The sequence below is a fragment of the Vipera ursinii genome (assembly GCF_947247035.1).
Source record: "Vipera ursinii genome assembly, chromosome: Z".
NCBI lineage: Eukaryota > Metazoa > Chordata > Lepidosauria > Squamata > Viperidae > Vipera > Vipera ursinii.
The window spans coordinates 47,167,928-47,195,118 of NC_139517.1; the positions used below are offsets into that span (position 1 = coordinate 47,167,928).

General features: G+C 39.3%; 2 protein-coding genes across 2 annotated transcripts in view; one reads left to right on the forward strand and one right to left on the reverse strand.

Moving 5' to 3' along the window:
- The window catches only part of RETREG3 (reticulophagy regulator family member 3), a 61,895-nt gene extending 45,176 nt beyond the window's left edge, over nt 1–16,719 (reverse strand). Inside the window, exons 1-8 of the mRNA XM_083376325.1 lie at nt 16,331–16,719; nt 10,583–10,689; nt 9,034–9,061; nt 8,090–8,216; nt 7,486–7,570; nt 3,996–4,133; nt 3,622–3,701; nt 458–590 (exon numbers count right to left, since the gene is read on the reverse strand). Of these exons, the coding sequence (XP_083232451.1) occupies nt 458–590; nt 3,622–3,701; nt 3,996–4,133; nt 7,486–7,570; nt 8,090–8,216; nt 9,034–9,061; nt 10,583–10,689; nt 16,331–16,596 (964 nt within the window). The 5' untranslated portion in view covers nt 16,597–16,719. The remainder of the gene's footprint in view (nt 1–457; nt 591–3,621; nt 3,702–3,995; nt 4,134–7,485; nt 7,571–8,089; nt 8,217–9,033; nt 9,062–10,582; nt 10,690–16,330) is intronic.
- A 99-nt stretch (nt 16,720–16,818) lies between these two features.
- LOC310648476 (tubulin gamma-1 chain) overlaps nt 16,819–27,191 on the forward strand; it is a 54,296-nt gene continuing 43,923 nt past the window's right edge. The window contains exons 1-3 of the mRNA XM_083376326.1: nt 16,819–17,054; nt 17,467–17,579; nt 26,996–27,163. Of these exons, the coding sequence (XP_083232452.1) occupies nt 17,006–17,054; nt 17,467–17,579; nt 26,996–27,163 (330 nt within the window). The 5' untranslated portion in view covers nt 16,819–17,005. The remainder of the gene's footprint in view (nt 17,055–17,466; nt 17,580–26,995; nt 27,164–27,191) is intronic.

The window sequence follows — 27,191 nt, forward strand, 5'->3', positions numbered from 1 at the left end:
ATGAAACCTTACAGACGAACTGAGTTCCCTGCATGAGGAACAGAAAAATCATACAGACTGAACTACAGCATACAGTCAATATTGGAAGAACCATTCTATCTGTACTCTGCTAACCTTAGCTGATAAATGGATCTTAAATTCTGACACAGATACCTTTCCCAATCTTATCCTAGAAAACTCTCAACAGGATATTGAGTTCTGAAGGGTTCCTGTTCAATAAAGAAAAAACATTATTCAGTTGATCTTAGCATTTATCTTCCCATATCAGAGTCACTTCTCAACATCCAATTTAAGTGCAAACATTTTAGAGCAGCTCTATCATGTTTTTATACTGGATGTAAGTAGCTATTTAGTTTTTGGTTTTGTTTTGCCTTTTTATCCTGATGGGCCTCCAAAGTTATATTTAATGTCAAACACATCTTGTATTCCCCCCCCCCCCCAAATACATTCTACTTACCCTCAGAACCTTCTGTCAATGGAGTTTGGCCCCGGGATAAATTGAAGGTCCCATTCTCAGTATAAGATACTTCTGCATCAGAATGCTCAGAGTCAGAGAAAGTCAGTTCTTTGGCAACTACAGCATCATCCAACTTGGGGAGAAAAAAAAGGTTTGAATACTCTTGACTAAGTAGGCAAATGTACATACAGTAAGTTATTCCTGTCATCCTTTTTCTTGTTTTCTTGCTTTATTTTGTTATGAACCACCCAGTTGCAGGGAGTTGGGTGCCAAATAAAAATAATTTATATACTGTAAGTAGTCCTCACTTAACTATGACAATTGGGAGCAGACTTTCTGTCACAAAGGCACATAGTTGTAAAGCACAATGACACGTGACCATGCTGCTTAGTAATGGCAGTTCTAGCACTTCCCAGGTGTCTTCATTAAGTAATTCACTGCATTTATTAAGTAAGGACATCATGTGGTTCCCATTTGCGAGCTACTGCTTTCTTCCACCTTAAACTTGCCAACTCAAGTTGACTGATCAGAACAAGACCAGCTGGATAGATGAATCAGTCAGATGAGGATGACATAACACCTCCCAGTCCTCGCTCCTGAGGAGTAGAGAGGCCAGGAGATGTTCTATTAGGCATCTTGCCAAGCAATAAAGTAACTCTTGATTAGTGACAGCTGACTATAGCCTAATTTAAAAAGCAGCCCTGACCCGTGTTCCGTTTATTGGAAACAATATCTGATCTCCAGCTCTTCTGTAATGTTCTTATGAATCCTGTTCACATAAGAAACCTTAAACTTCTGATCTATGGGGTCGCTGACAACCCTGATCTGGCTTTTGGAATCTTGAACTGATTTTGGACTATTCCTATTTAAAAATCAATAATTCAAGCAAGCATCTGAGATTGTTCGGTTTGAATTCTTTTGTTATCTCTTTGACATTGAGTAAACTGTGAATTACCATAGCAATTGTATGTAAGCTAATATTTGAAACTAGAAACAGGACAAGTTGTAGGAAGTGGCAAAGAAGATCATAAATGGCAACCACATAACTGTGCTACTTTGTGATGTCCTAATATTTATTTATTTTATTTTATTTTAATCCCATTTATATCCCGCCCTTCTCCGAAGACTCAGGGCGGCTTACAATTTAAGCACAAACCAATGTGCTTAGCAATAGCCTTCATTCTATGTATATGCCTGCTTATTAGGGCTTTTGCCCCCCCCCCCCAGCGGCATTATTACAAAGTCAGCTTATTACCCAACAATCTGGGTAATAAAATAATAATAATAATAATAATAATAATAATAATAATAATAATAATAATAATAATAATAAAAATAACAATAAAAAGCTGGGCACTTGGATCCCAATCATATGATACAGCAATTCTACAATGGTCATGAAAATCAGTTGTAACTATCACTCCTTCAGGACCATTTTCACTTCAATCATTGAATGAATGGACATTAAATGAAGACCACCTGTACAGAAAGAAATCCCAAATTCACACATTCAAAATCTACCAAAAGTCAATGGCTACCATAATTGTCTTGTCTTTAGTCACATGAAGTTAGAGAAGTAACTATAATTGGAATCCAGCTAATTTGATTTACTTAAACTTAATAATGGACCAAATATTTCTGCTTCACTTAAAATTGAGATGTCCCCCCCACTTTGCAAATGGGAAGATTTTCACTTACTCTGAAGCACAGTAATAATTTCAGTTATCTTTCTAGAGTGGAGAATTGGTTGTGTTTATGACAATGAATTTTGAGAGGTAGAAGATATATTGTTTTTCTGAAATATCTGGCTTTATCCCGAAAAACACAGCATAGTTTGTGATGCTATAAATATTCACTAAATGAAGAGGAACCCAAAGCACCTATGTACAGCTAAGCAATATAAACACAGCCAAGACTACCTTCAGCTATTTACCTTAATCCTCTATTTTAGGAACTTTCTTCATTAAATATTAATACCTATAAATGGACATGCTGCAGTACACACATACATCATTTTTTCATTGTTACAATTAAACTCTTTGGTATAAGTATTATTGCAAGAAAAAGGAACAACTGTGTTTTGCTCATGCAGTAAAATACTTACCTATGAGTAATGAATCTTGGTATTGATTACATTAATTCCAGTATTGGTCAAGTTATCAACAACTACTTACTTAACCAGTACGGCTAGCTAAAATAAAACTGTGGCTCCGTTATATTGATTTTTATGCACATTTTTATATAGAAATTCTATTTTTAGACTTTTAAAGAACTGTAAATAATTCTATTTCCCTCCAATAGTTCACTTGGAGAGTTTAGAGGAGGAGTGTCAAACTCGCAATGTCACATGACATGTTGCAACTATTTTTCCATTGCTAGCAATGGGTTGGGCGTGGTTTTGCCACGACACATCTGGTCTGTGGGCCAGCAGTTTGACACCCTGGTTTAGAGCATTAAAAATAATCAAACATTCACAATGAAATGTAAATATTATGTACTAACAATTGGTTTATATATACTAATCATAAAATAAAAAAATTGCTCAAGAAATATTTAAATGCTTTTATTGTATTAAGAAAATCACACTACAGAATCCAGTTATGTGCAAGTATAAAAAGAATTTTGAAAGCAAGCAACCACCATAGTGGGCATTGCACACTTTTATTTTTTGTTGATTTGGTCTACGTTTACTGAATCATGTCAGTAAATATGATCACATGTTTGGTCTGCTTGTCTGTATTGTTGAAATGTGGCCTAGAGCAGGAGTCTAGGCCACACAAACGGCGGGCAAGTGCACGAAGCTTTATTTGCGCATGCACGGGACCTAGGCTTTGCATGCGAAACCATCGCCTCCCGCCATCACTGTCACTGCCGGTCAGTGAAGCCAGAAAGGTTGGGGACCACTGGCCTATATGATATGAAAACAAAAGTGTTGGCATTGGTGAAAATCTAACTACTGTAAGGACGAAGAGTCTGTACCTGAGATGCAAGTTTTACAAAACAAATCCAATAGCAATTTTTTTAAAAAAAATCACCTCTATAATAAATAAATATTTATTGATACTCCATTCTCTAAAACATGAAAACACTATCTCTCCCCATGGCACTCTTTCCACAAATTTCAACAGTATGTTCTTCTTTACCAAAGACTGTGCTACTTTTACCTTAGGACAAAAAGCAGCAAGCTCTTCTTCACTATCACTCTCATTGGCACCAGGATGCTCCCTCCAAATGTGGTGACGTGCTAAAATGAAATTAGAGAACTATCTTCACAGAAGTAAACAGAAGAAAGACCAAAACAATGCTATTTACAGGTTAAGAGTCTAGAATTTGAACATCTACAAGAAATGGGCATTTCCCCCCAAAATCTGCTTAGGACAGCAAAAGGCTTGTCAATATTCCATAAGCATATTTAATAATTTCATCCAAAGCACAATGATGCTAAGCCTTTCACATACCAATAAAAAGATACAGTGGACAAAATGTAAAAAAGAGCCTCTTGCAATTAAAGAATGATGAAAATTAGAGTCAGACTCACACTGTCTCTCCTTATGTTTGGACATCATATAACCGCGAACACTGAAGTCCAACCGTTGCAGAGCTGGCTGTAGTTTGATGTACAGATGTTGACTCAGGTTATGGTATACAGCAAGTGGCCACAATAAGAGAGAAAGCACTGGAAAAAAGAGTGATTAGAAGACTACTAATCCATAAACATCAGAAATATTTGGTGGGTTAAATGTGGGGTTGCTGTAATGACCATTTTACAATGCACTATAGCAGTGATGGTGAATCTTTTAGAGACCCAGTGCCCAAACTGCAACCCAAAACCCACTTATGTATTGCTGGGTGCCGGGTGGGCGTGGCAGACTGGGTGGGCGTGGCCACTGGATGGGCATGGCTGCAGTGGTCATAGCAGACTGGGTGGGCGTGGCCACCTCGATGTTGCTCGTGGAGAGGGGTGCCTGTGGAGGCCAGGCAGGGGGAGATCCAGGGGGTCTTTGATGGGTGGAATGGTGGGTAGGAGGCTCGTCCTGCGGTATGAGGCAAGGCAAAGCAGGGGGCAGGGCAGGGGTGCCATTGCTGCAAGGTGAAGCAGGGGCCGGGGCTGCTGCTGCCTGACCCCATCGGCCCCCGCATACAGCGAGTGCATGGGGGCCAACAGTGTCTGTCAGCAGCCACAGCCTGCTGATCCCTCGACCGGGACTCTGGGGCTCCGCAGCCCATTGCCAATACTGGGCCAGCACTCCAGCAACAGGTGGAGTATGGGAGGGGGGGGAAGCACGTGATGCAGACTGCCGGACGTGCCTATTCCATACCATCTGTTTTTGTTTGCAGTTGGAGAGCAAGTTCTGCTGGTCATCTCCTTGGTCCCCTTGCAGATCTTGCCCTTGGCCCGCATGTGGAGCCTGTTCCCTTCGCGCACCTGATGCACCTTAGCCCCGCCTTGGGCTGCCGATGCCAGCAGCTTGTGCAGGTCCATTAGGTTACCACTGCTGCCTGGAGCACCTGTCTTGCCCAGCACAAAGGAGGTGAAACAGCCAGCTAGCAAGCTTGAGTACAGGTGGTAGAGCACACCACGACCAGCAAGCCAAAGGCCACCCCAAGTGGGGAAAGCCAGATCTACATCGGCGCCATGGCCCCCCAGTCCCAGCTAGGCTTGTTTGTCTCCCCCCATCTCTGCTGGGCCTGGGCGGCCATGACGCTGATGGGGATCCGGCTTTCCCCGCTCAGGGTGGCCTTTTGCCTGCTGGCCCTGGGCGGTGCTCTACCACCTCTAAGCGAGGCTTCCTAGTTGACCGCTTCACCTCCTTCATGTTGGGCGGGCGTGCAGCTCTGGGCAGTGACCTAATGGACCTGCGGCCATGATAGGTACTGAGGTGTGCGAGGGAAGTGGAGAAAAAACCCTGATCCCATGTAAGGTGGAGGATTTTTTCTGCCATACTTTTTAAACTTTCTTTAAAGTTTACTTGCTGCAGAATGTGGATCCTTCCCATTCTGCTTCATCAAGTAAAACAGTCTGGCTGCGAAAAGCCTTGGAGAGCAGAGAAAAACACCACTATCCCATTCCACGTGAGGTGGAGGATTTTCACTGCCATACTTTTTATACTTTAAAGTTTACTTGCTGGCAGCAAACAGCCAAGGGGAGCGGAGAAAAAACCCCTGATCCCATGTGAGATGGAGGATTTTCTCTGCCACATTTTTAAACTTTCTTTAAAGTTTACTTCCTGCAGAAAGCAGATCCTTCCCATTCTGCATCAAGTAGAAGAGGCTGGTAGCGAATATTGAGTGGAGAAAAAAAAAACTGTTCTCAGGTAAGGTGGAGGATTTTCACTGTCAGGAGCAGGGGAAAAAAACATTTTTTTTGAGACGCCAGACTAGCGTGCATTCACATGCATCCAACTGCCTTGCTTGCTGCAAAGCCAGATGTCAGCAAGGAAGGGAGGGATTGGAGGTACGTGAATACACGCTAGTCTGTCCATTTCTGGGCCGGTTCTCCGAACTCAAAATAAATTAGGTACCGTTTCTATGGAATGAATCCCACCACTGGGGTGGGCGTTTTGTGGGGTTGTTACTAATGTGCGGTAAGATGGTAAGTTCAAGGAGGCCACTGTATTCCATTCAGCCATGGGTTGGCTTTTCTGTGATACAACTCTTGTGTTTTAAAAAATGGTTTAAAGGTCGGGGGGGAAAACTCAGTGAGAAGCGCCCCGCCGCCAGCCACTACTTTCCTCACCCCACCCCAATGGAGCGCTCCATCGCTGCCACTCCTCTGACCCACTCCTTGCATGGAGCATCCTGCTCCTGCTGCCCTGCCCCAACCCTCACAGAGTGCCCTTCTCCCACTGCACCGACCCAATCCTCACAGGGAGACCCAACTCTCACAGAGCGCCTTTCTCCCACCGCCCCGCCCCTCGCAGAGTGCCCTTCTCCCACCGTCCTGCCCCAACCTCACATGGAGCATCCTGCTCCCACCGCCTGCCCCAACCCTTGCACAGAGCATCCTGCTCCCCCCGCTCTGACCCAAACCTTGCACAGCATCCTTCTCCCACTGCCCCGACCCAACCCTCACATGGAGCGTTCTGCTCCCACCGCCCTGACCCAACTCTTGCAGAGTGCTCTTCTCCCATTGACCCGCCCCTCGCAGTGTCCTTCTCCCACCGCCCTGCCCTAACCCTCACGAGCATCCTGCTCCCACCGCCTGCCCCAACCCTCGCAGAGCATCCTGCTCCCGCCGCCCCGACCCAACCCTTGCAGAGAGCCCTTCTCCCGCCGTGCCGCAACCCTTGCAGAGCGCCCTTCTCCTGCCATGCTGACCCAATCCTCGCAGAGTGCCTTTGTCCCACCAAGCCAAGCCAATCCTCACACGGAGCATCCTGCTCCCGCTGCCCTGACCCAACCCTTGCACAGCACCCTTCTCCACTGCGCTGACCCAACCCTTGCAGAACGCCCTTCTCCCATCACACCAACCCAACCCTTGCAGAGCACCCTTCTCCCACCGCCCCAACACAACCCTTGCATGGAGTGTCCTGCTCCTGCCACTCCCCCCCAACCCACACAGCACCTTTCCACCTCCGACGGGTCCCGTCACCTCCTCCGCCACTGTGTGAGACTAAAAATAAAGTTCAATCAATCAATTCCAACTTTGTGAAATCTTTTTTTCCCCACAAGAAGTTGAAATTGATTGGTTGAACTTTTTTTTTTGCACACAGTGGCGGAGTCCTAAAGTGAAAAGGTTTTATAAAACCCAGTTTAAAAAGCCTGTTGCCCAGGGAGATTTTGATGCAGGTTGCTCATGGACGGGAGTGAAGGCCTCGGACTGGGGCAATGGTGCGCGTGCCCACAGAGAGGGTTCAGCATGTCACCTGTGGCATGCATGTCATAGGTTTGCCACCACAGCAATATAGCCAATTCAAACTGGGCTTCGTTATCTCATTTTTTGACCCTGCCCTTTAAAATGTTAATAAATGATTTTCCCCCTTTACAAGAAAAGTATTCTAATATCCAATTGTCCCTTTGATACTCACTTATAAGATAGGCAAGACAAATACCAGGGATGTAGCATCCTAAGACAGCCAAAAATGTAAGGACACCGCAAGCTAAAAGGCAGAACTGCAAAAACAAAACAAAATCTTAAAAATCAATTTGGGTTAGGTAAACTGGTTACGATTCAAGACAATTGTAGGTATATTTGGACTTCTGCCAACAACCTTTTTGAGAAGTGATATCAAACTGAAATTATACATGTAGCTGGCGTTGGAACATGGCAGGAGTATCAATTTCAATTGCCTACAACTTATGGGCAATGGCTACAGATCAGGGCATTTCTAGGATATTGGTTGAAAGTTCCATCAAATAGAAATGGGGTGTGCTATATTCTATATTCTTGTACTCCCTTGTTTTCCAATTTCCCTTTTCTTATAAAGGCTCTGTACTTGCTTCTCAATCCTTCAATGCTTACACTTGCAAGCAAATTCACATTATCCAAATTATATAGCACAGAACCAGGTATTTTATATTCTGATACAGAAATATTCAAACATCTCCCTTTTCTCAGGTTTTTGCTTTGGGGTAACTTTCCCCCATCCCCCAATTAACACATACTTCTTACAACTTGGGATTGTTTTTCACCTTGCCAGGATTTTGCTTTTTGAAACTCAGCAGGCTTCTCATGAAGCTGTCTCCTCTGATCCATCCTTTGGCCAAAAAGTGGCATAGTTCAGGTACACTCAAAAGTCGGGGATGGACAAAGCCCCAACTGGAAAAAAATCAGATTATATTTTACCTCATTGTAAAATGCAAATACACTGAGCACTGTTTTCAAATAGCTGCATTTCACTTACAGAGTTCATTAATATTTGTAATATACATCTTACAGATGAAAGCTAAAGTGCTATTTGTCCTGCTCAAATCCATAACATCAATGGAACTCTTACTGTGGTAAACTGACCACCAATCTTAATGATAAAATGTCATCTGCCTTTTCATTTAAAATGCATAGATAGGTATTTAAGCAGAGAAACTATTCTCTGAGTTAAGAATCTGTTACAGCATTAATAGATTTTTAACAAATGACATTTTTGCAAACAAATTCATAGAAGTTAATGAGAGTTTTCTTCAAATTAGACATGGGCCAAAAAAATCATCTTTGGAGAGAGTTCTAGTTTGCACTTGAAAAAGTAATCCAATAAATAATCTTGACTATGTACTCAGAGCAATTAAAAAGAAGCAAAAAAGCAGAGTTTTTTCAGACTTTCAGTATTTCATTTCAAGAAAAGTAGAATTCAAGAAAACTCCATGCATACTCATATAGATTTATGAGACTTAATATGGCATACAATCTAATCTAGCTGATATTTTACTGTGGAGAATTAAGTTTAGTCCTAAACAAATATAAGATTTCTGTCTTAGATATACAAATAAGAAGAGGCAGTGAATTATGATTTTTAGAAATAAGATAACTGTCCTTAAACATTTAAATGTCTTTTGTTGCTAATTATAATAAATCTTTATAGCTTTGCAAGCCATATACAGATAATAAAAATTAATAATTAAGGCGAGTTGATTTTTCATACCTTCCACTGTCTAGTTGATCAGGTCTTACTGTTAAAACATTAAAGATACAATCAGGATTAGTTGCAAAAATAATGCTTGGAAATATACTAAGCTGAATAATTAAAACATGTGTTGAGATGGCATTTTATTATTGATAGCCATGATCAGAAAACAGAATGGGACATTGTGGTTTGTAAACTGTTTTAGAAACTCAATTACATCCACTCCCTCTCTTACTTCTGTAGTTATTTGGGGAAATAGTGCAAATTCTTTTACTAAATATCATTACACTAGGCTGATAATACTGCATTATGGAAAAATAAGAGGTTTCAGTTAAGATCTGGATCCATCTACTATCCTTCAATCAACAAGTACCAGATTGACAATACTGGGAAGAAACTAATAGGTCTTTGATAGTCTGTCCATTATCTTTGAAAAATACTGTAGGCCTAAAACATGAATAACTGTTTTAGGAAGAAACCATCTAATCAAGTATTAGACTTGAATCTAAGGAACCTAAAGCAGCTGTTTGTCCTTAAAAGAATTTTGTGACAGAGACTGGACTGAAAGTATATGGCTGAGTTTATACAACACACTAATCATAATGCAATTTTTTTTGGCTTTCACTTAGTATATTCTGTGAACATGTGAATTGCAGTTTGTAACCAATGGCTTACAAATATTAACTATGGTTTATTAAAAATAATGGTTAAAAAACTATGTGTCCACAGGCAGATACCTCAACAAATTCTCTTATTGTGCTCCATGGATTGAAAAATTTCAGTCTTGATTTCCCAAGTCCACATTAATATACTTCTGTTTCTTCAATTGGGGCCCTCCAGATATATTACTGTACTCATGACTAGCATGTTCTATCAAGGCTGCATAATTTTTTTTAGGCTGAAGGTTGCACATAGCTTTTGAATGGCATGCTGTCATTTAATTTAACAATGTTTATTTTAAATATAAATGTAAATCTGATAATTCTCCAGTAATGATTGCAAAATTCTTTTTCTTTTTGTCACATAAAAATTACAACATTATAATAGGTTTTGATCCACATTTTGAGGGAAGTGAATTTGTAAAAGCCTCTTCTGTATTATGTCACTTGAACATTTTTTTAAAAAATTTACAATTCCATAAGAAAAAATACATTTTCTCCCTGGCTGGCCTACGCCACATATTTTCTTCAACTGTGAACTCCACATGGCAAATTATCTTCTACGCTTTCAGGCATTTAAAAATGAATAATGCTATTTCTTCCATCCAATATTAGTATATTTTTGGATTGGAAACTATTACAATTTTCTTCTAAAAGTTGGCTATAACATACTACTATTTCTTTCACTTGATATTGTTGTGTACAGACTAGACTAGCAGTGTAAGCAGCTCTTTCTTGTACAACTTGATGGAGATACCCAAATATATTTTCTGGTATCGGAGAACCTTGAGGAATTCTAAAATTCTCATTTACCTTCAATCATAAATTGTTGAGCCTGGTAATCATATAATTATAATAGATGAGAAATTATAAATGAGATATAACTATCAAAAGAAAAATGAGCGTACCTTTTATATCATGCCAGATTCTATTCTTCCACTGATCTAAACATACTATTAGTATTAAGGTGAATGCAACTATGAATATCAGATGAAGAGAGGTCAGGGCAAAAAACCTAAATGAAAATAAATCCAGTTAGTGCAACATTGGGTTGTTGTTGTTTTTATAGGGGGGGGGGGAAGAGAAGAACTGTTATATAAAAAGAACAGGAAAACTTACCTGGGTCACCAAAGAGAAGTCAGGTTAAATAATGCTGCATTGTTACCAACTCTAGATTGCCAGAGAGCAAAAGATATTGAACAGAAATAACCCAAATAACTTTTAAAAATTCTTTCACTTTCCATAATTTTCAATAAATCAAAACTTCTAATTAATCTAGTTTTAAGTAATATGACATGAAACTCCAACTCTAGCTAAAATAGTTCTTTAAGAATAAATTACACAAGAAAACACATTTGCTAAATTGGGTGTTTGCATTATTTTTTCAATTATCTTTTTTTTAACTTAAGATATTTTTCAGTCAGTGTTTTGGCTTAACAAAAAGACTGGTAAGCACATTAGCTTTTTAATGATATTCATACAGTGTATAATGACTTTTTTCATTTGGATCAATATGGATATTTACTTTTGGCTTAAAAATATGTATATATCTGTAGTTTTTTAAAAAATTGTAAAATCTTTTAATAAAAATTATTTTTTAAAAAATATAACTTAAGAGTTATCCATTTTTATAGTATATAATTCATTATGAAAGAACATTGTATCAGTGTATGTTGTATTAAGAATGATTACACAATAAAAACAAAAAAATAATTGAACTACATTCTCATTGTTGGAATCAGTATTACTGACAATGCATTTTAAAGGAGTACGGTAATTATTTTAAAGCCAAATCTAAACTGAGCATTACTATTAAGTCCATGGGAGATAGTATCACTCAACAATGGCCATCAAATGACAATCAAGATGAATATACTGCCCAAATTACTCTTTTTATTCCAATATATACCAATGAAATTAGGTAAGGATTTTTTTGAAAATTTAAATAGAGTTACATCTAAATTTATCTGGCAAGGTAAAAAACCGAGAATCAAGTTAAAATTATTACAGGATGGAAAGGAAAGAGGAGGGCTCGGCCTCCCATATTGGGAAAAATATTATAAAGCAGCAATAGCGGTATGGATAAAGGATTGGATACATTTAAGGAATAGAAGACTACTAGCCTTAGAAGGTCATGACATACAAATTGTGTGGCATGCTATAATGTGGGATAGGGCTCTTCAGTATTTTCAGAATCATCATATTAGACGGACATTACAGGGAGTGCAGAATTATTAGGCAAATGAGTATTTTGACCACATCATCCTCTTTATGCATGTTGTCTTACTCCAAGCTGTATAGGCTCGAAAGCCTACTACCAATTAAGCATATTAGGTGATGTGCATCTCTGTAATGAGAAGGGGTGTGGTCTAATGACATCAACACCCTGTATCAGGTGTGCATAATTATTAGGCAACTTCCTTTCCTTTGGCAAAATGGGTCAAAAGAAGGACTTGACAGGCTCAGAAAAGTCAAAAATAGTGAGATATCTTGCAGAGGGATGCAGCACTCTTAAAATTGCAAAGCTTCTGAAGCGTGATCATCGAACAATCAAGCGTTTCATTCAAAATAGTCAACAGGGTCGCAAGAAGCGTGTGGAGAAACCAAGGCGCAAAATAACTGCCCATGAACTGAGAAAAGTCAAGCGTGCAGCTGCCAAGATGCCACTTGCCACCAGTTTGGCCATATTTCAGAGCTGCAACATCACTGGAGTGCCCAAAAGCACAAGGTGTGCAATACTCAGAGACACGGCCAAGGTAAGAAAGGCTGAAAGACGACCACCACTGAACAAGACACACAAGCTGAAACGTCAAGACTGGGCCAAGAAATATCTCAAGACTGATTTTTCTAAGGTTTTATGGACTGATGAAATGAGAGTGAGTCTTGATGGGCCAGATGGATGGGCCCGTGGCTGGATTGGTAAAGGGCAGAGAGCTCCAGTCCGACTCAGACGCCAGCAAGGTGGAGGTGGAGTACTGGTTTGGGCTGGTATCATCAAAGATGAGCTTGTGGGGCCTTTTCGGGTTGAGGATGGAGTCAAGCTCAACTCCCAGTCCTACTGCCAGTTTCTGGAAGACACCTTCTTCAAGCAGTGGTACAGGAAGAAGTCTGCATCCTTCAAGAAAAACATGATTTTCATGCAGGACAATGCTCCATCACACGCGTCCAAGTACTCCACAGCGTGGCTGGCAAGAAAGGGTATAAAAGAAGGAAATCTAATGACATGGCCTCCTTGTTCACCTGATCTGAACCCCATTGAGAACCTGTGGTCCATCATCAAATGTGAGATTTACAAGGAGGGAAAACAGTACACCTCTCTGAACAGTGTCTGGGAGGCTGTGGTTGCTGCTGCACGCAATGTTGATGGTGAACAGATCAAAACACTGACAGAATCCATGGATGGCAGGCTTTTGAGTGTCCTTGCAAAGAAAGGTGGCTATATTGGTCACTGATTTGTTTTTGTTATGTTTTTGAATGTCAGAAATGTATATTTGTGAATGTTGAGATGTTATATTGGTTTCACTGGTAAAAATAAATAATTGAAATGGGTATATATTTGTTTTTTGTTAAGTTGCCTAATAATTATGCACAGTAATAGTCACCTGCACACACAGATATCCCCCTAAAATAGCTATAACTAAAAACAAACTAAAAACTACTTCCAAAAATATTCAGCTTTGATATTAATGAGTTTTTTGGGTTCATTGAGAACATGGTTGTTGTTCAATAATAAAATTAATCCTCAAAAATACAACTTGCCTAATAATTCTGCACTCCCTGTATTAGATGTTTGGATAAAAATTTAAAAATTCAATTATATAGAAATTCCCAATTGGCTATCTATATTAGAGATTTTTATGCACCCCAAATTTATAAATCTAGAAAGTGTAATTACATATAAAGATCTCTTAGATGAAAATGGAGACCTGAAAACAAGAAAAAGATTATCAGAAGATGGTGTAGAGTTGGAATGGTGGGCATACTTACAAATACAGTCACGATACAGAAAAGATAAAAAAGAACCAGGGATAAAATTAGAGCATACACAATTAGATAAAATTCTTCTAGGAACAGAAGATCGATTGATAAAAAAGATATACCAATGTTTATTAGAACAGGATTTATTAGAAGAAGAGGTAAATGAAACAATGTTAACCTGGAGTAAAAATTTTGGTTATAATATTGACTTAGATAATTGGGAACTACTATGGGATAGAAATAGGAGGTTGACGCTAGCCACCTCCTATAAAGAGAATTTGTACAAGATGTTTTATAGATGGCATCTTCCCCCTACAAGGTTAGCAAAAATAGATAAAAAAATCTCACCAATGTGCTGGAAATCCAGAAGGCTTCCAGGGACTTACTATCATATGTGGTGGGAATGTTCAGAAGCGAAATTTTTTTGGCAGCGGATTAAAAATTGGTTGGAAGAAATATAACGACAAAAAATTGATTTAAAACCAGAATTTTTTTTATTAGGATTAACGATAATTTTAGTAAAGCATCTCTCTACTTATTAGTACATATCTTAACAGCAGCAAGACTGGCATATGCCCAAAAATGGAAAAGAAAGGAAACACCCACTGAAGAAGAAATAATAGATAAAATTTTATCCTGCGCTGAAATGGACAGGTTAACTAACAGAGATCAAAAATAAGAACGAAATGTATTATGAAATTTGGCAAAATTTGTACAATTGGTTAGAGTTAAGGAGGATCACTGAGATGAACATTGTTTGATTGGTTGATAATGTAAGGACTTTTTATTAGCATCTATATAATGGACAGAACTGAAAGATACGTAAATATAATGCTGAGGACTGAATGACAGTTTACTAAAAAACCCGACAGATCTTATATGTACTTTTTTATACTTTGTCCTGTTATAGATTGTATTTTAGGTTTTTGTTATTTTTTTGTGTAACATAAGATAATACTAATAGTAGCGCTGTAGCTAGGGAAGTTGAATCGTGTCCACTTTTGTTTATAAATGTATATTTAATAAAATTTTCTAAAAAAAACAATGGCTATCAAATGACACAGCAGCATGTTTTATGAAAAAAGAATTGAAGACATGCTTGTTCCTCTGAATATTCTTTGCCGAATATAATTAGCATTGTTGTGATGGAACTGCATCCACTTATTCCAACAACTTGAACTACCAAACCATTAATTGCATTCATCTTATAATGACTTAATCAAAACAGAAAAAATCATACAAATTTCCATCTATAACAATGGCAATTTGTTTTTATCTTACTTGTAGAATGAACATTCCTTGGGTTTTTTTTCAATAAACACAGAAAATAACACAGTATCATAAATAAAATACAATCTAATGGCACATTTTCAGAAAAACAAACTTTCTGTTGCACAGTGACAAGACCAAATTTCAAAAACTTGTTAAAGTCCTCAATCCCAACCGTGTGATAAATATTCCACTATTTCCCTGACCTAATCCTCTCTTCCAGGTGTTCCCAACTGGGGGTGCGAGACAATATTCCAGGGGTTGCGGAAACTAAAAATTATAGTGCATATGCATAATTTGTTGCCATTATTTCAAACTTTTGAAAGGGGTGCAAGAATACATCAGAAGTGTTCAGGCGGTGTGGGGGTATAGAAAAGGTTGAGAGCCACTACTCTATTCCATTTTTATCAGCTTATAGTTTTGTTTCACAACTCAAGGTTGTTCAAGAAGTAAAAGCTGCAGCTCACTTTGGGTTGAAGTAGTACATATGATTTTTTGGAAGTGAGAACCAATCCAGCAAGCTGATTCCTCTAATAACTCATCAGGAAGCACAATCAGCTACACCATGGCAGCAGATCTGCCTGGGCATAAACGTGGTTTTGTCATGGTTGGTGATGAGACTCAGCCTAAGAGACTGAAAGGAAATCTATAAAAATATCTAAAGTTCAAAGGATACTGCTAAAAAGTATTGAAAACTTCTGTATTACTCTAATTACTGTCCTTGCTGCACTATGATACTATGCACTCCTCTTCCTAAAACAGCACCCTAATGACTCCATTAAGTTTATCTAGAATTCCAATTTAGATTTAGCCAACATTTCCTTTAATTTATATACATTTTCGGCAAAAAGCAAAACTTCATGAACTTAATATGGTTTAACTTGCCTAGCGGACCATTCAACTACTAGGCAATGGTTTTTGCAGGCTTTTCTTGGTAAGTGTACACTAAAACAGTGACCTTTACAGTACTTTCACTTCAAATAAGCACACCCCACCACCACCAAATAACAGCAATAAGCATTACATAACAAGAGCTTTTTAAACACAGGACGAGTTTTCCCATTCCCTTTCAGTCACATATAATAATAGAAATAGGATTAATCTTTTGCACTCCTAATTATCTGGGGCTTTTGAATCAGAGCTGTTGTGAGCAGAACCTTGTGAATGAAATCTTACCTCTTCTATACAACATCAACATTGGCTCACTTTTCTTGAGCGGATAAGAATCGCCTCACTGTACCCTTTCCCCCTCATTTCTAATTTCTTACATTGGTACAAAGCCCAGCGCAATGCACGTGCGTACGTACATACATATATACATACATTCCGAAACTGTTGCTTCCCTTCCTCCATGCCCAGAAATATCTTCATTTTCACATCCCCATACCCTTCTTTGTAAGGCTGCTCACCCGAAAGCTGCATGCGCGCCAATCCAGCCAAGAGCGCTCCTTGCTGGCCTCTCCCAGGTAAGCGTGGCCTGTAGAGCTGTCAGGACCGGTTCGTAAGGCCCGAGGTGGGTTCTCAACAAGGCGCTCAAGGCGCGCACTCGCCGCTCCCGCTCCGAGGACGGGGCTTGAGCATCAGTATCAGGGCCGCCGCCGCGGTTAGTGCCGCTACTACTGCCGGCAGCCCGTCCAGCTACTTCCGCCGTTGCCATTCTTCCTTCGCCCAACATCACCGAGAGACCGGTGGAATAAAGGATAGGATTACCATTCTTCGTCACCAAAGGTTGCTGTCTCCACCTCAACAGCTCGAACGCGGCCTCTACCCTACCAGTTTACGCACACTCCCATGGCCGTTCACGTGCCCACCTAAATCACAGGAAGTGACGGTATTAGAGGAACCATCTTCTTGTACGGAAAACTTAAAACTGCACACACGCGCCCCATGCTTTTGTTTTAATTGCTTCAACGCATGCGTGTTGCCAAAATAAAGGTAGTGTATAGATGAAGGAGCGGCGTGAAGAGGCAAAGAGGAACGGTGCGATTAGCAACGGCATATTTTTTAGGAAAGCAGGAACAACTCAAGGAAGGATCGGTGTTAACTCCGGAAGAAGAGGTTTCAGACTTTAATCTACGCTCACTATGCCTCGGGAGATTATTACTCTGCAGCTGGGGCAGTGTGGCAACCAAAGTAAGGCCAAGAGAAAAGGCTTATGGGACCCGTGTATGTGTTTGCGCGCGAGGAGCAACGGAATCAGAATTTGCGTTGTGGATAGAAGTGTTAGAAAAGAAGGGAAGTTGTCCTTCGAAGGAGAAGAAAGAGTTGCTGTTTATGCTGTGCAATTTTTTTTTAAACAGAACATTAAATTCTGTTTTGCCTCGGCTATTAATCGGGGCAAAACGGTAACTGAGGAAATTCCAGGTTTCTAAAGAATAGGGAATGGGATAAGAACTATATCAAAGATAAGACTGTTATATTAGAATACTGTGATGTGGAATTTTTAACAAAACCCATATCTCTCCATTGCCTCTTGAGACCATTTCTCTCTATCTCTGGTAGGGTACAAGAAAAATGGCTATTTTTGTGCTTTCTGTTTTTACAGTTGGATTTGAATTTTGGAAACAGCTCTGCGCTGAACATGGTATTAGCCCTGAGGGTATTGTAGAGGAATTTGCCACTGAAGGCACTGACCGCAAGGATGTCTTTTTCTATCAGGTGAAATATTTTTCTTTCTTCCATTTCTATCGTAGGGTCTGTGGATTATGTGCAAGGGATTGTATAAACACTGATTGTAAAAACATAATCCACAACTTTATAGTCTTCAACTTACAACCCAAAATTTCTGTTATTAAGCAAGACAGTTGTTAGGTGAGTTTTGTCCCATTTTACAATTTTTCTTGCCACAATTGTTAAGTGAATCACTATAGTTTAAGTTAGTAATAGGGTTGTTAAGTGGATCTGGCTTCCCCATTAACTTTGCTTGTCAGAAGGTCACAAAAGGTGATCATATGACCCCAGGACACTGCAACTGTCATAAATATGAGCCAGTTGCTAAGAATTTTGATTACATGACCATAGGGATACTGCAACAGTCATAAGTGTGAACAATGGTCAAAGTCACTTTTTGCAGTTCTGTTGCAACTTTGAACAGTCACTAAATGAATTGTAAGTGAAGGTCTATGTGTATTCAATTTTGTAGTAAACCATTGACTTAGGAGATGGTTCCATCAAGAGAACCCTGGATACTTAGACCAGTCTACAATACCTGTATGGGGGGCTTTTGGTGGGGGGTGGGCTACACCTCAAAAGAATCAGGAAAGACTTTGGAAACCAATTGGCTTGCCTTACCCATAGGGCTTCAAACTAAAACTATGGGAGGAGAGAGAAGAATTTTTAGAAAATAATTCCAAGCACAAATCTTGAGCCAATCAATCAAATGGTAAGAAAAAAACAGGAAATGTAGAAATCACAGGGTCAGTCAAAAATGACTTAGATGCCTATACGCTAACACTCAAAGTGTAAAGAACAAACAGGGTGAACTTGAAGTCTTCTACGTGGGAGTAGATATATTATTGACATTACTGAAACTTGATGGGATGAAACCAGTGACTGGAACAGAAAGCTTGAGGGATTTACATTGTTTAAAAGAAACATCTAATAAAAGAGGAGGTGGAGTTGCTCTCTATATAAGAAATAACTATAGCACTATAGAAATGTAACAAGGATGAAAACCCCAAATGTAAAAAATGTCATTTGCCAAAAATGTATACTACACCTAACCCAACCCCCCAAAATTGATGAAATTGATGAACTCTTTTGCCAATCAGTTAGATAAGATGTGTATGAAGCATACCAAAATGGTAAGGGGGATTTAAATACCCTGACATCAAATGGGAGAGAAACTCTACAGTTAGTGGAAAGTTCCTAGTAGGAAACTTTGTCACCCAAAAGATAGAGAAGGGAACTAAAGGGTCAGGTATACTAGACTTAATTCTCATTAACAGAGATGAAATAATTGAAATCACAGGAACTTTGGGGTAGAGTGACCATGCCATATAATATAATGCAAGCACAAGTAATAAGTCTAATATTCTGGACTTTAAAGACAGCTTGGGAAGGATTCCATAGATGGAAATCGTTAAGGGGAAAACAACACATGAAGCTTGGGAAAAATGAGATTATAAAAGCCCAGTCAATCCCAATATATTTTTGAATATATTTCTTTCTGAAAAGAAAAAGAGATCCCAGAAGAAACCAGCATGACTGCATAAAGAACTCTGACAAATTGAAAGACAAAAAAGACAAGTATAAAAAGTGGAAAGAGGGACACATAACTAAGGCAGAATGTTAGATATAGCCCAAATCTGCAAACATAAAGCAGCAAAACTAAGACCCAGAATGAATTTAGACTTAGAACAAATGTCAAAAATAATTAAAAAGTTACTTTCAACATGTACAGTGAGGGAAGAAAATATTTGATCCCCTGCTGATTTTGTACATTTGCCCACTGACAAAGAAATGATCAGTCTATAATTGTAATGGTAGGTTTATTTTAACAGTGTGAGACAGAATAACAAAAAAAATCCAGAAAAACACATTTCAAAAAAGTTATAAATTGATTTGCATTTTAATGAGTGAAATAAGTATATGACCCCTTCACGAAACATGACTTAGCACTTGGCAAAACCTTTGTTGGTCAGATGTTTCTTGTAATTGGCTACCAGGTTTGCACACATCTCAGGAGGGATTTTGTCCCACTCCTCTTTTCAGATCCTCTCCAAGTCATTAAGGTTTCAAGACTGACTTTTGGCAGCTCGAACCTTCAGCTCCCTCCACAGATTTTCTATAGGATTAAGGTCTGGAGACTGGCTAGGCCAGTCCAGGATCTTAATGTGCTTCTTCTTCAGCCATTCCTTTGTTGCCTTGGCTGTGTTTTTGGGTCATGACAAGCTGGAATACCCATCCACGACCCATTTCCAATGCCCTGGCTGAGGGAAGGAGATTCTCACCCAAGATTTGACGGTACATGGCCCTGTCCATCGTCCCTTTGATGCGGTGAAGTTGTCCTGTTCCTTAGCAGAAACACCTTCCCAAAGCATAATGTTTCCATCTCCATGTTTGATGGTGGGGATGGTGTTTTTGGGGTCAGTCAGCATTCCTCCTCCTCCAAACACTGAGTTGAATTGATTCCAAAGAGCTCAATTTTGGTCTCATCTGACCACAACATTTTCATTCAGTTCTCTGAATCATTCAGATGTTCATTGGCAATCTTCAGTTGGGCCTTTATATGTGCTTTCTTGAGCAGGGGGACCTTGCGAATGCTGAAGGATTTCAGTCTTCTACAGCGTAATTGTGCTGGACCAGTATACAGCTGCTCCATTTTATATCTAGTTTAGGAATTAAGAACTGTGTTAGTATATTCAGCATTTACATGGTTACTACAATACCCTTAGTAATACTGTATGTAAGAACATGTAGCATTTACAGGGTTAAACGTTATTTTGTCAAGGGATGCCTTGTGGCAGACATGTCAAACACAAGGCCCGGGGGCCAGATCCGGCCCGTGAAGTGGTTTCATGCGGCCCGCAAAGCCATCCTGGAAACAGTGAGGGAACGGCCCCCACTGCCTTGGCCCTGGCCCAGAGACCCTCAGATCTGTCCCACTCCTGCCCAGGCCCCCATAGGCACCCTTGATGCAAACAATGTAGAGCTGGCCATGCCCACCCAGTAGGCCATATGCACTTTAGCCATGCCCACCCAGTAGGCCACGCCCACCCAGGCCACACCCACCTGGCCCCTGAGGGCAACCGCAATGCTGATGCGGCCCTCAATGAAATTGAGTTTGACACCCCTGCCTTATGGCAATAGTAGTCTAGCTGTATAGTGAATACCATGCTTTCTAGTTAAGAGGGTGGGGCTTTCATAATTTATGGCAGAACTTCCTGCCTTTGTCTTTGTACTATCTCTCTGGATGAACCCTGGCGTGGCTGGGGATATCAAGCTCCATTTTCATCATGTAACTTTGCACAGGATGGAAAGTTCATCATTTTTTTACCTAATGAGAGGGTCCGAATTACAACATTGCATTCCTGATGGACCTTTGCTGTAACCGTGAGTTATTGACATTGGACGCATGTGAAATAAAGTGATTTGTTTATTCACATTTCATTTGAGTTTATTCTGGCTGTTTCAGGTGGGATTAGCAATCACATCTCTACTTGAGACGTAACAGTAATGTATTACCAATTGTTTTCTTGGTGACTATTGTCCCAGTTGTCTTGAGATCATTGACAAGATCCTTCCATGTAGTTCTGGGCTGATTCCTCACCATTCTCTTGATCATTGAAACTCCATGAGGTGAGATATTACATGGAGCCCCAGACCGAGAGAGATTGACAGTTATTTTCTTCCATTTGCAAATAATCGCACCAACTGTTGTCACCTTCTCACCAAGCAGCTTGGCGATAGTCTTGTAGCCCATTCCAACCTGGTGTAGATCTACATTCTTGTCCCTGACATCCTTGGACAGCTCTTTGGTCTTGGCCATGGTGGAGAGTTTGGAATCTGATTGATTGATTGCTTCTGTGGACAGATTTCTTTTAGATAGGTAACAAACTCGGATTAGGAGCACTTCCTTTAAGAGAGTGCTCCTAATCTCAGCTCGTTACCTGAATAAAAGACACCTGGGAGTCAGAACTCTTACTAATTGATAGGTGATCTAATACTTACTTCATTAAAATAGAAATACAATTTGTATTTTACAATTAAAATACAAATAAATTTATAACTTTTTTGAAATGTGTTTTTCTGGATTCTTTTATTATTCTGTCTCATTGTTAAAATAAAGCTACCATTACAATTATAGACTGATCATTTCTTTTGTCAGTGGGCAAACAACCAAATCAGCAGGGGATGAAATAATTTTTCCCCTCACTGTATAAACAAGAAAAATGTCAAGGAAATAATTGGTCCACTAAGGAAAGAAGGTGGCAAGAAGATGATGAGCAGCAGGGAGAAAGTGGAATTGCTTAATTGATATTTCTATCTGTTTTTACATAAAAGGAAAAAAACAGTCAACCTGTCTAAAACAGTACTGTAAAAAACAGATTAGGAATATAAGTCAAAACAGGCAAGAAAATGGTAAGACAACTCCTCTCTACTCTAGACGAGTTCAAATCACCAGGGTCAGATGGATTACATCGTAGAGTTCTTTTTTTTGTAATATATTTTATCGATTTTTTAAAAAAAACATAAATCACTTAATAATTGGTGAGCAGTGTGTTGTCTGGGTTTACATTTGTAAAACAATCACTAACATTTGATTTCTATAATCCGTAATCCACATATTGGTTTTAGTTGATTTCCTCTTTTCCCAAAATATCCTCTTTTGCAAACATTAAGTTAATACAATTCTTACTGTTTGGATAGATAACAATTAAATATATAATTTTTCCCAATATTCCTAAAAATAATAATCACATCAATATAATATTTCTTTTCTATCCAATCATTCTGGTTGCCTTATCATAGTTCCTGTTAGTCCTTATTTTAATTTGTTTCTCCCACCAAATTTTAAGTATTCTTAAAAAAGGGAAAAAAGCGTACTGTCGAGCCCCGTGGGCCCGACACTACAAGGGGGGGCTGGCCATGGGCGGTGGCCCCACAACACCAGACCCCCCCGATGCTCTGCCCGGCAGCCATGTTAGCTCACCCCACAGTCCAGCATTCCAGACGAGCGGACAAACCACTGTAGGCCGCCGAATTCCAGGAGCTCTGAACACCAGCCACCAAACAGCTCCCCGGCGCGCTTGCGCAGATGGACCTTTCAGAAGGCCCCACAGGCACTCGGAGGAACAGGCCGGGCCGCCTGACGTTGGAGAAGCCCACACGGATGGGATCTTCGGCAGGCCATGCAGGCACCCAGAAGGACAGGCTGGGCTGCACTGTTGCCTGCTCGTTGGTGGTGGGGGCCGTGCCAGAAGGGCCGGTATCTGGCTGCATTCCGGCTTTGCTGGCATCCTTGGCTCCAGGCGGTTGTGAGTCGGGCCCAGATGGATTGGTGGCCATGGACACACAGACCGGGGTTGCAGGTGCTTTGCTGGGTCTGGCTAGGGGTGAGGGGGGGTCGGCTGGTTGGGGAGGGGTGGTTTCACAGTGGGGTTGCGCGGGGGTCGCCTGGAATACTTACCTCACAAAGGGCAGCACACTGGGGAGCACAGTCGCGGGAGCACGCGTAGACAGAGCAAAGGGGGAGGGGTGTTTATGTGCGCATGGCTGGATGTTGGCCTGTGCCGGGAGGGGTGGGGCCGTTGTGTAAAGCAGCCATAAAAGCATTGGGAGCGTGTTGCTTCCAACGCTGACTTTTTCCTCGTTGTTACCCGTTCCACAGCCTGCTGATTGTGATTACGTCGAGGACGGGGTTGACACATACTATATTATTTAGGGAATTCATCCCTTAGAATGACATATATATTCCAAATCTTTTCTATTTCTTTAACCATATTCAAACAAATGTTTCTTTTTTAAGTATTCTCTCTGGTAAGTCCCATCATCTATTTTCTTGGTTTCCACTTTAGTCTTTTTCCTTTGCCCAGTATCTTTCTTAATCAATGTATTTTGCTGAATCAAAAGATTTTTCTGTATGTTCGTAAATGTTACTGTAAATATAAAAAGTAAATCAAGTGAAGTGTCTTTGTATGGGGCTTCTGCCTTTCCATGTTTGTTGAAAAACTTTTTCTTTCTCTCCACTTCTCTTAGCATTTCCTTTCTCTCCAGTGTTCCTGACATCTCTACAGTCCATTTTATCCAATCTGTTTTCTTGTCCTCAGATTTATTTTATAGTCTTAAGGGATAAGTTGTTTTTTCCAATTCTTGTGAATTTTTTTCCACTAGGATTAAATCATGTTTCATTGTTTTGTTAAGTTCCATGTTTAAGTCTCTATTCTCAATTCTATATCCATTTATCTGTTTTATCTATTCCTTCTCTGTTGTTTTCTGGGATTTTTTGTTGTAGAATTAATTTGGAAATAGATTGATTTATATTTTCAAAGTTATTTTGAATTTCTTTGTGGTTTAAAATCATTATTGTTTGAATTAGTTGCAGTATACTACATATCTCCTCCTCTGAAGAATTTATGTTTTCTTGATATGTTCTTTCTACCTTTCTCTGATCCATGGCGAAGAATTTCAGTTTTTCTCTTCCTTTCTTTTCTCTGCAAATAGCTTTAGAGTCCCAATTAAATAGATATTTGTAATCCAAATAGTTCAAAATATTTTTTTCTGAAATTTATAATTCTCTCTTTGTCTGCAACCCAGATTATTGTCCTTTTTTGGTCACAGCTGTTCTTTATTGTTAAATCTTTGAAGGTCACAAACGCAGATTAGCTTTTCCCAGGTTTGCCAAGTCTTACATTAAAGTCTTAGCTATCATAGTCTTCATCCACCACTAGGTGTCAGCAAATATTTGTTTTTCAATTTCCAAAATGAACAATTATTTTTAGAATGAGAGCCTTAACCATTCAAACAATTTTAGATTTATCCAGATTTAAGTTTTAAATTTCAGGTTTTATATTTATTTCACTTCCATATATTTTGATCCTCCATAAAAAGATTAATTCGCTGCTTCCGTTAGTATAAGGGTGGGGTGGAAATCCCCCTCCTTACCTTTCAGAGGTATTTTGCTTCTTGGGGATCTTTTCCAGGAGATTAAATATAGAATGTAAAAGAGAAGATTGTATTCCTTACCCAGTTTCAAGCATGCTGTTCACAGTTGTGCTGGTTAGTACTTTTGGACTTTGGTTGCTAGTAGCTTGGGCTGGTTGATGCAATACAGCCAGCTTTTCTCCTGTCGTGTTAGAAGACGGAATGACCGTCGCTGTTCCAGAATTGCTAGAGCACTCTTCTCTCTTCGCCGCCTCCCTGAGGCGACTTAGACCCATTTACGGTCCCCTGCCAGGGCGAAATTAGCTGTGGGGGTGTGGAGACTCCGCAAGTCTGCAACCGGTCACTACCACGTAAAACCTGAAGTCTACACTGTAGAGTTCTGAAGGAGCTGGGATATGTGATCTCAAAATCATGGCAGCATATCTTTCAAAGATCCTGGAGCACAGGAGAACTACCAGAGGACTGGAAAAGAATTGACATTAACATCTTCAAAAAAGGGGAAAAAATGAATCTAGGAAACTAGATCGATGAGCTGACATCAATACCTGGGAAGATCCTGGAAAAGATAAGTAATGAACACCTAGAAGCAAGCAAAGTTATAACTAGAAACCAACATGGGTTTGTCAAAAACAGACCATGTCAGACAAATCTTGTTGTATTCTTTGACAAAGTAACTATATTAGTGACCAGGAAAATGCTGTGGACTTCAGTAAGTCATTTGACAAAGTAGACCACAATCTATTATTTGATAAGATTGAATAATGCCAATTAGGCAACAGCACCATCAGATGGATTCTCTAGGGTAATGGTAATACTGGGATTGGCATTAGAAGTACTTCACAATAACTTGGTAGTATGTTAAAATTAAGGGAATAAAGGCCAGAATAATTCTGTATTGGAATTACAAGTTAGCATTGAGATTTTGTTTATCTACTCAAAATATTACAATATCTTAATGGGAGGAGGCTAAAATACCTTGTGAGATTTTGATTTTTGTTTTGGGGGTTTCATAGGCTTAATTGACTTTAAGAGTGTAACGGACTTTATATTATTAGCCCCTGGACTTAATTGATTGGAGGAGGTTTAGGAAATTATGAGTTATTATTTCCATAATTGGTTTCCTATTGCTTGTAATATGATAACTGATCTGGGAGGATGATATGTTTCCAATGTTTTACTGACTTCTGAGAAGCTTTTATATCAGAAATTGGTGAAACCCAACAAACATATCTGATGGCTATTAGTAATGGGGAACTAGTTTTTTGGGGAGGAATCACTGATTTTTGGGAGGCTGTTACTCCAGAGGACCATGGCTTATAAGCTTGTATTTGTTTCATTCCATAAGCTGGTCTCAATACGACAGTGGAATCTCTTTCTAAGACTTTGAGGACTTTTGAGTTTAAATTCAATTTTAGAGATCTTAATTAAAAAGTCTGAACTTTAGAGTTTTGGTTGTTTTTTTCAGATGAGAAAGTGTTACCAAACCCTTGTTCTCAATTCTGTATTCTTTCTAGTAAAATGGAGAACTCTTCTAAATACAGTAATACCTTTTTTTTTTTAAAAAGTCTTCATTGATCTTTGTAGCCTGACTTTTGGTATAACCTGTATATTTAATCCTGAAGGAAAATAATAATTTAAAAATATTAAAATTAGAAGAAAAAGTAAGAAATCCAATTTTGGCAGCATTCCGGGACTTCAGTTAATAAAGCTAGCATCCAATAGCTAATTCCCTACATATGCAGATCCCGATTTCATGTTTCTAGAAATCTTTTTGTAAGAGATATCACAGATTATTTAATATATATATATATTGGTATATATTCACTACATATTCAAACTTAGGTACATATGGTAGTAGAAAACATATATAAACGCAAAGTTTAGTGCTATTGTGTCCTAAATATTATATAGGAAAAATGTAATAGTACTTTACTAAATTTAAAATTTTTACAAAACCTTGTTGTGTGCTATTGTGTCCTAAATATTATATAGGAAAAAATGTATCATAATAGTACTTTACTAAACTTAAAAATTTTACACAACCTTGATCATCAAAATATGCAACCCTGCTTCTTCACTGCCATGAAACAATGCTTTCTATCATTGCCTGTCCTTCACCATTGTTTCTAATATTACTCATATATGTAGAATTTTTATATGAAAAACTTTTAAGCATTGTCCCCCAATTATTGAATTACCAAGCATTCTGGTATCAGTATTGGTTTCATCACCATTATTGAACATAATATCAGGGACTCCCTGCCTTCAATAGTTTAGATGTGTTTTGAAAGTCCAAAAGGATGAAGATAGGAAGCATAAAGAGTAATAACTGTGCCCTTGTGCAGATCAGTCTTGGTAATTGTTACCCATAACCAGTGCCATGGCCAAAGGGTTATGGGAGCTGAATTTCAACAGATTTGAAGAGTAATTCTGCAGGTTGTTTATAGTATTTTCTTCCCTATTTATAGGCAGATGATGAGCACTATATCCCACGAGCTGTTCTTTTGGACTTGGAGCCACGAGTGATCCATTCCATTCTGAATTCTCCATATGCCAACCTTTACAACCCTGAGAACATATACCTATCTGAGCATGGTGGTGGAGCTGGAAATAACTGGGCTAGTGGCTTTTCACAGGTAAAGTAGCCAAGAAGCTGGGAACAAG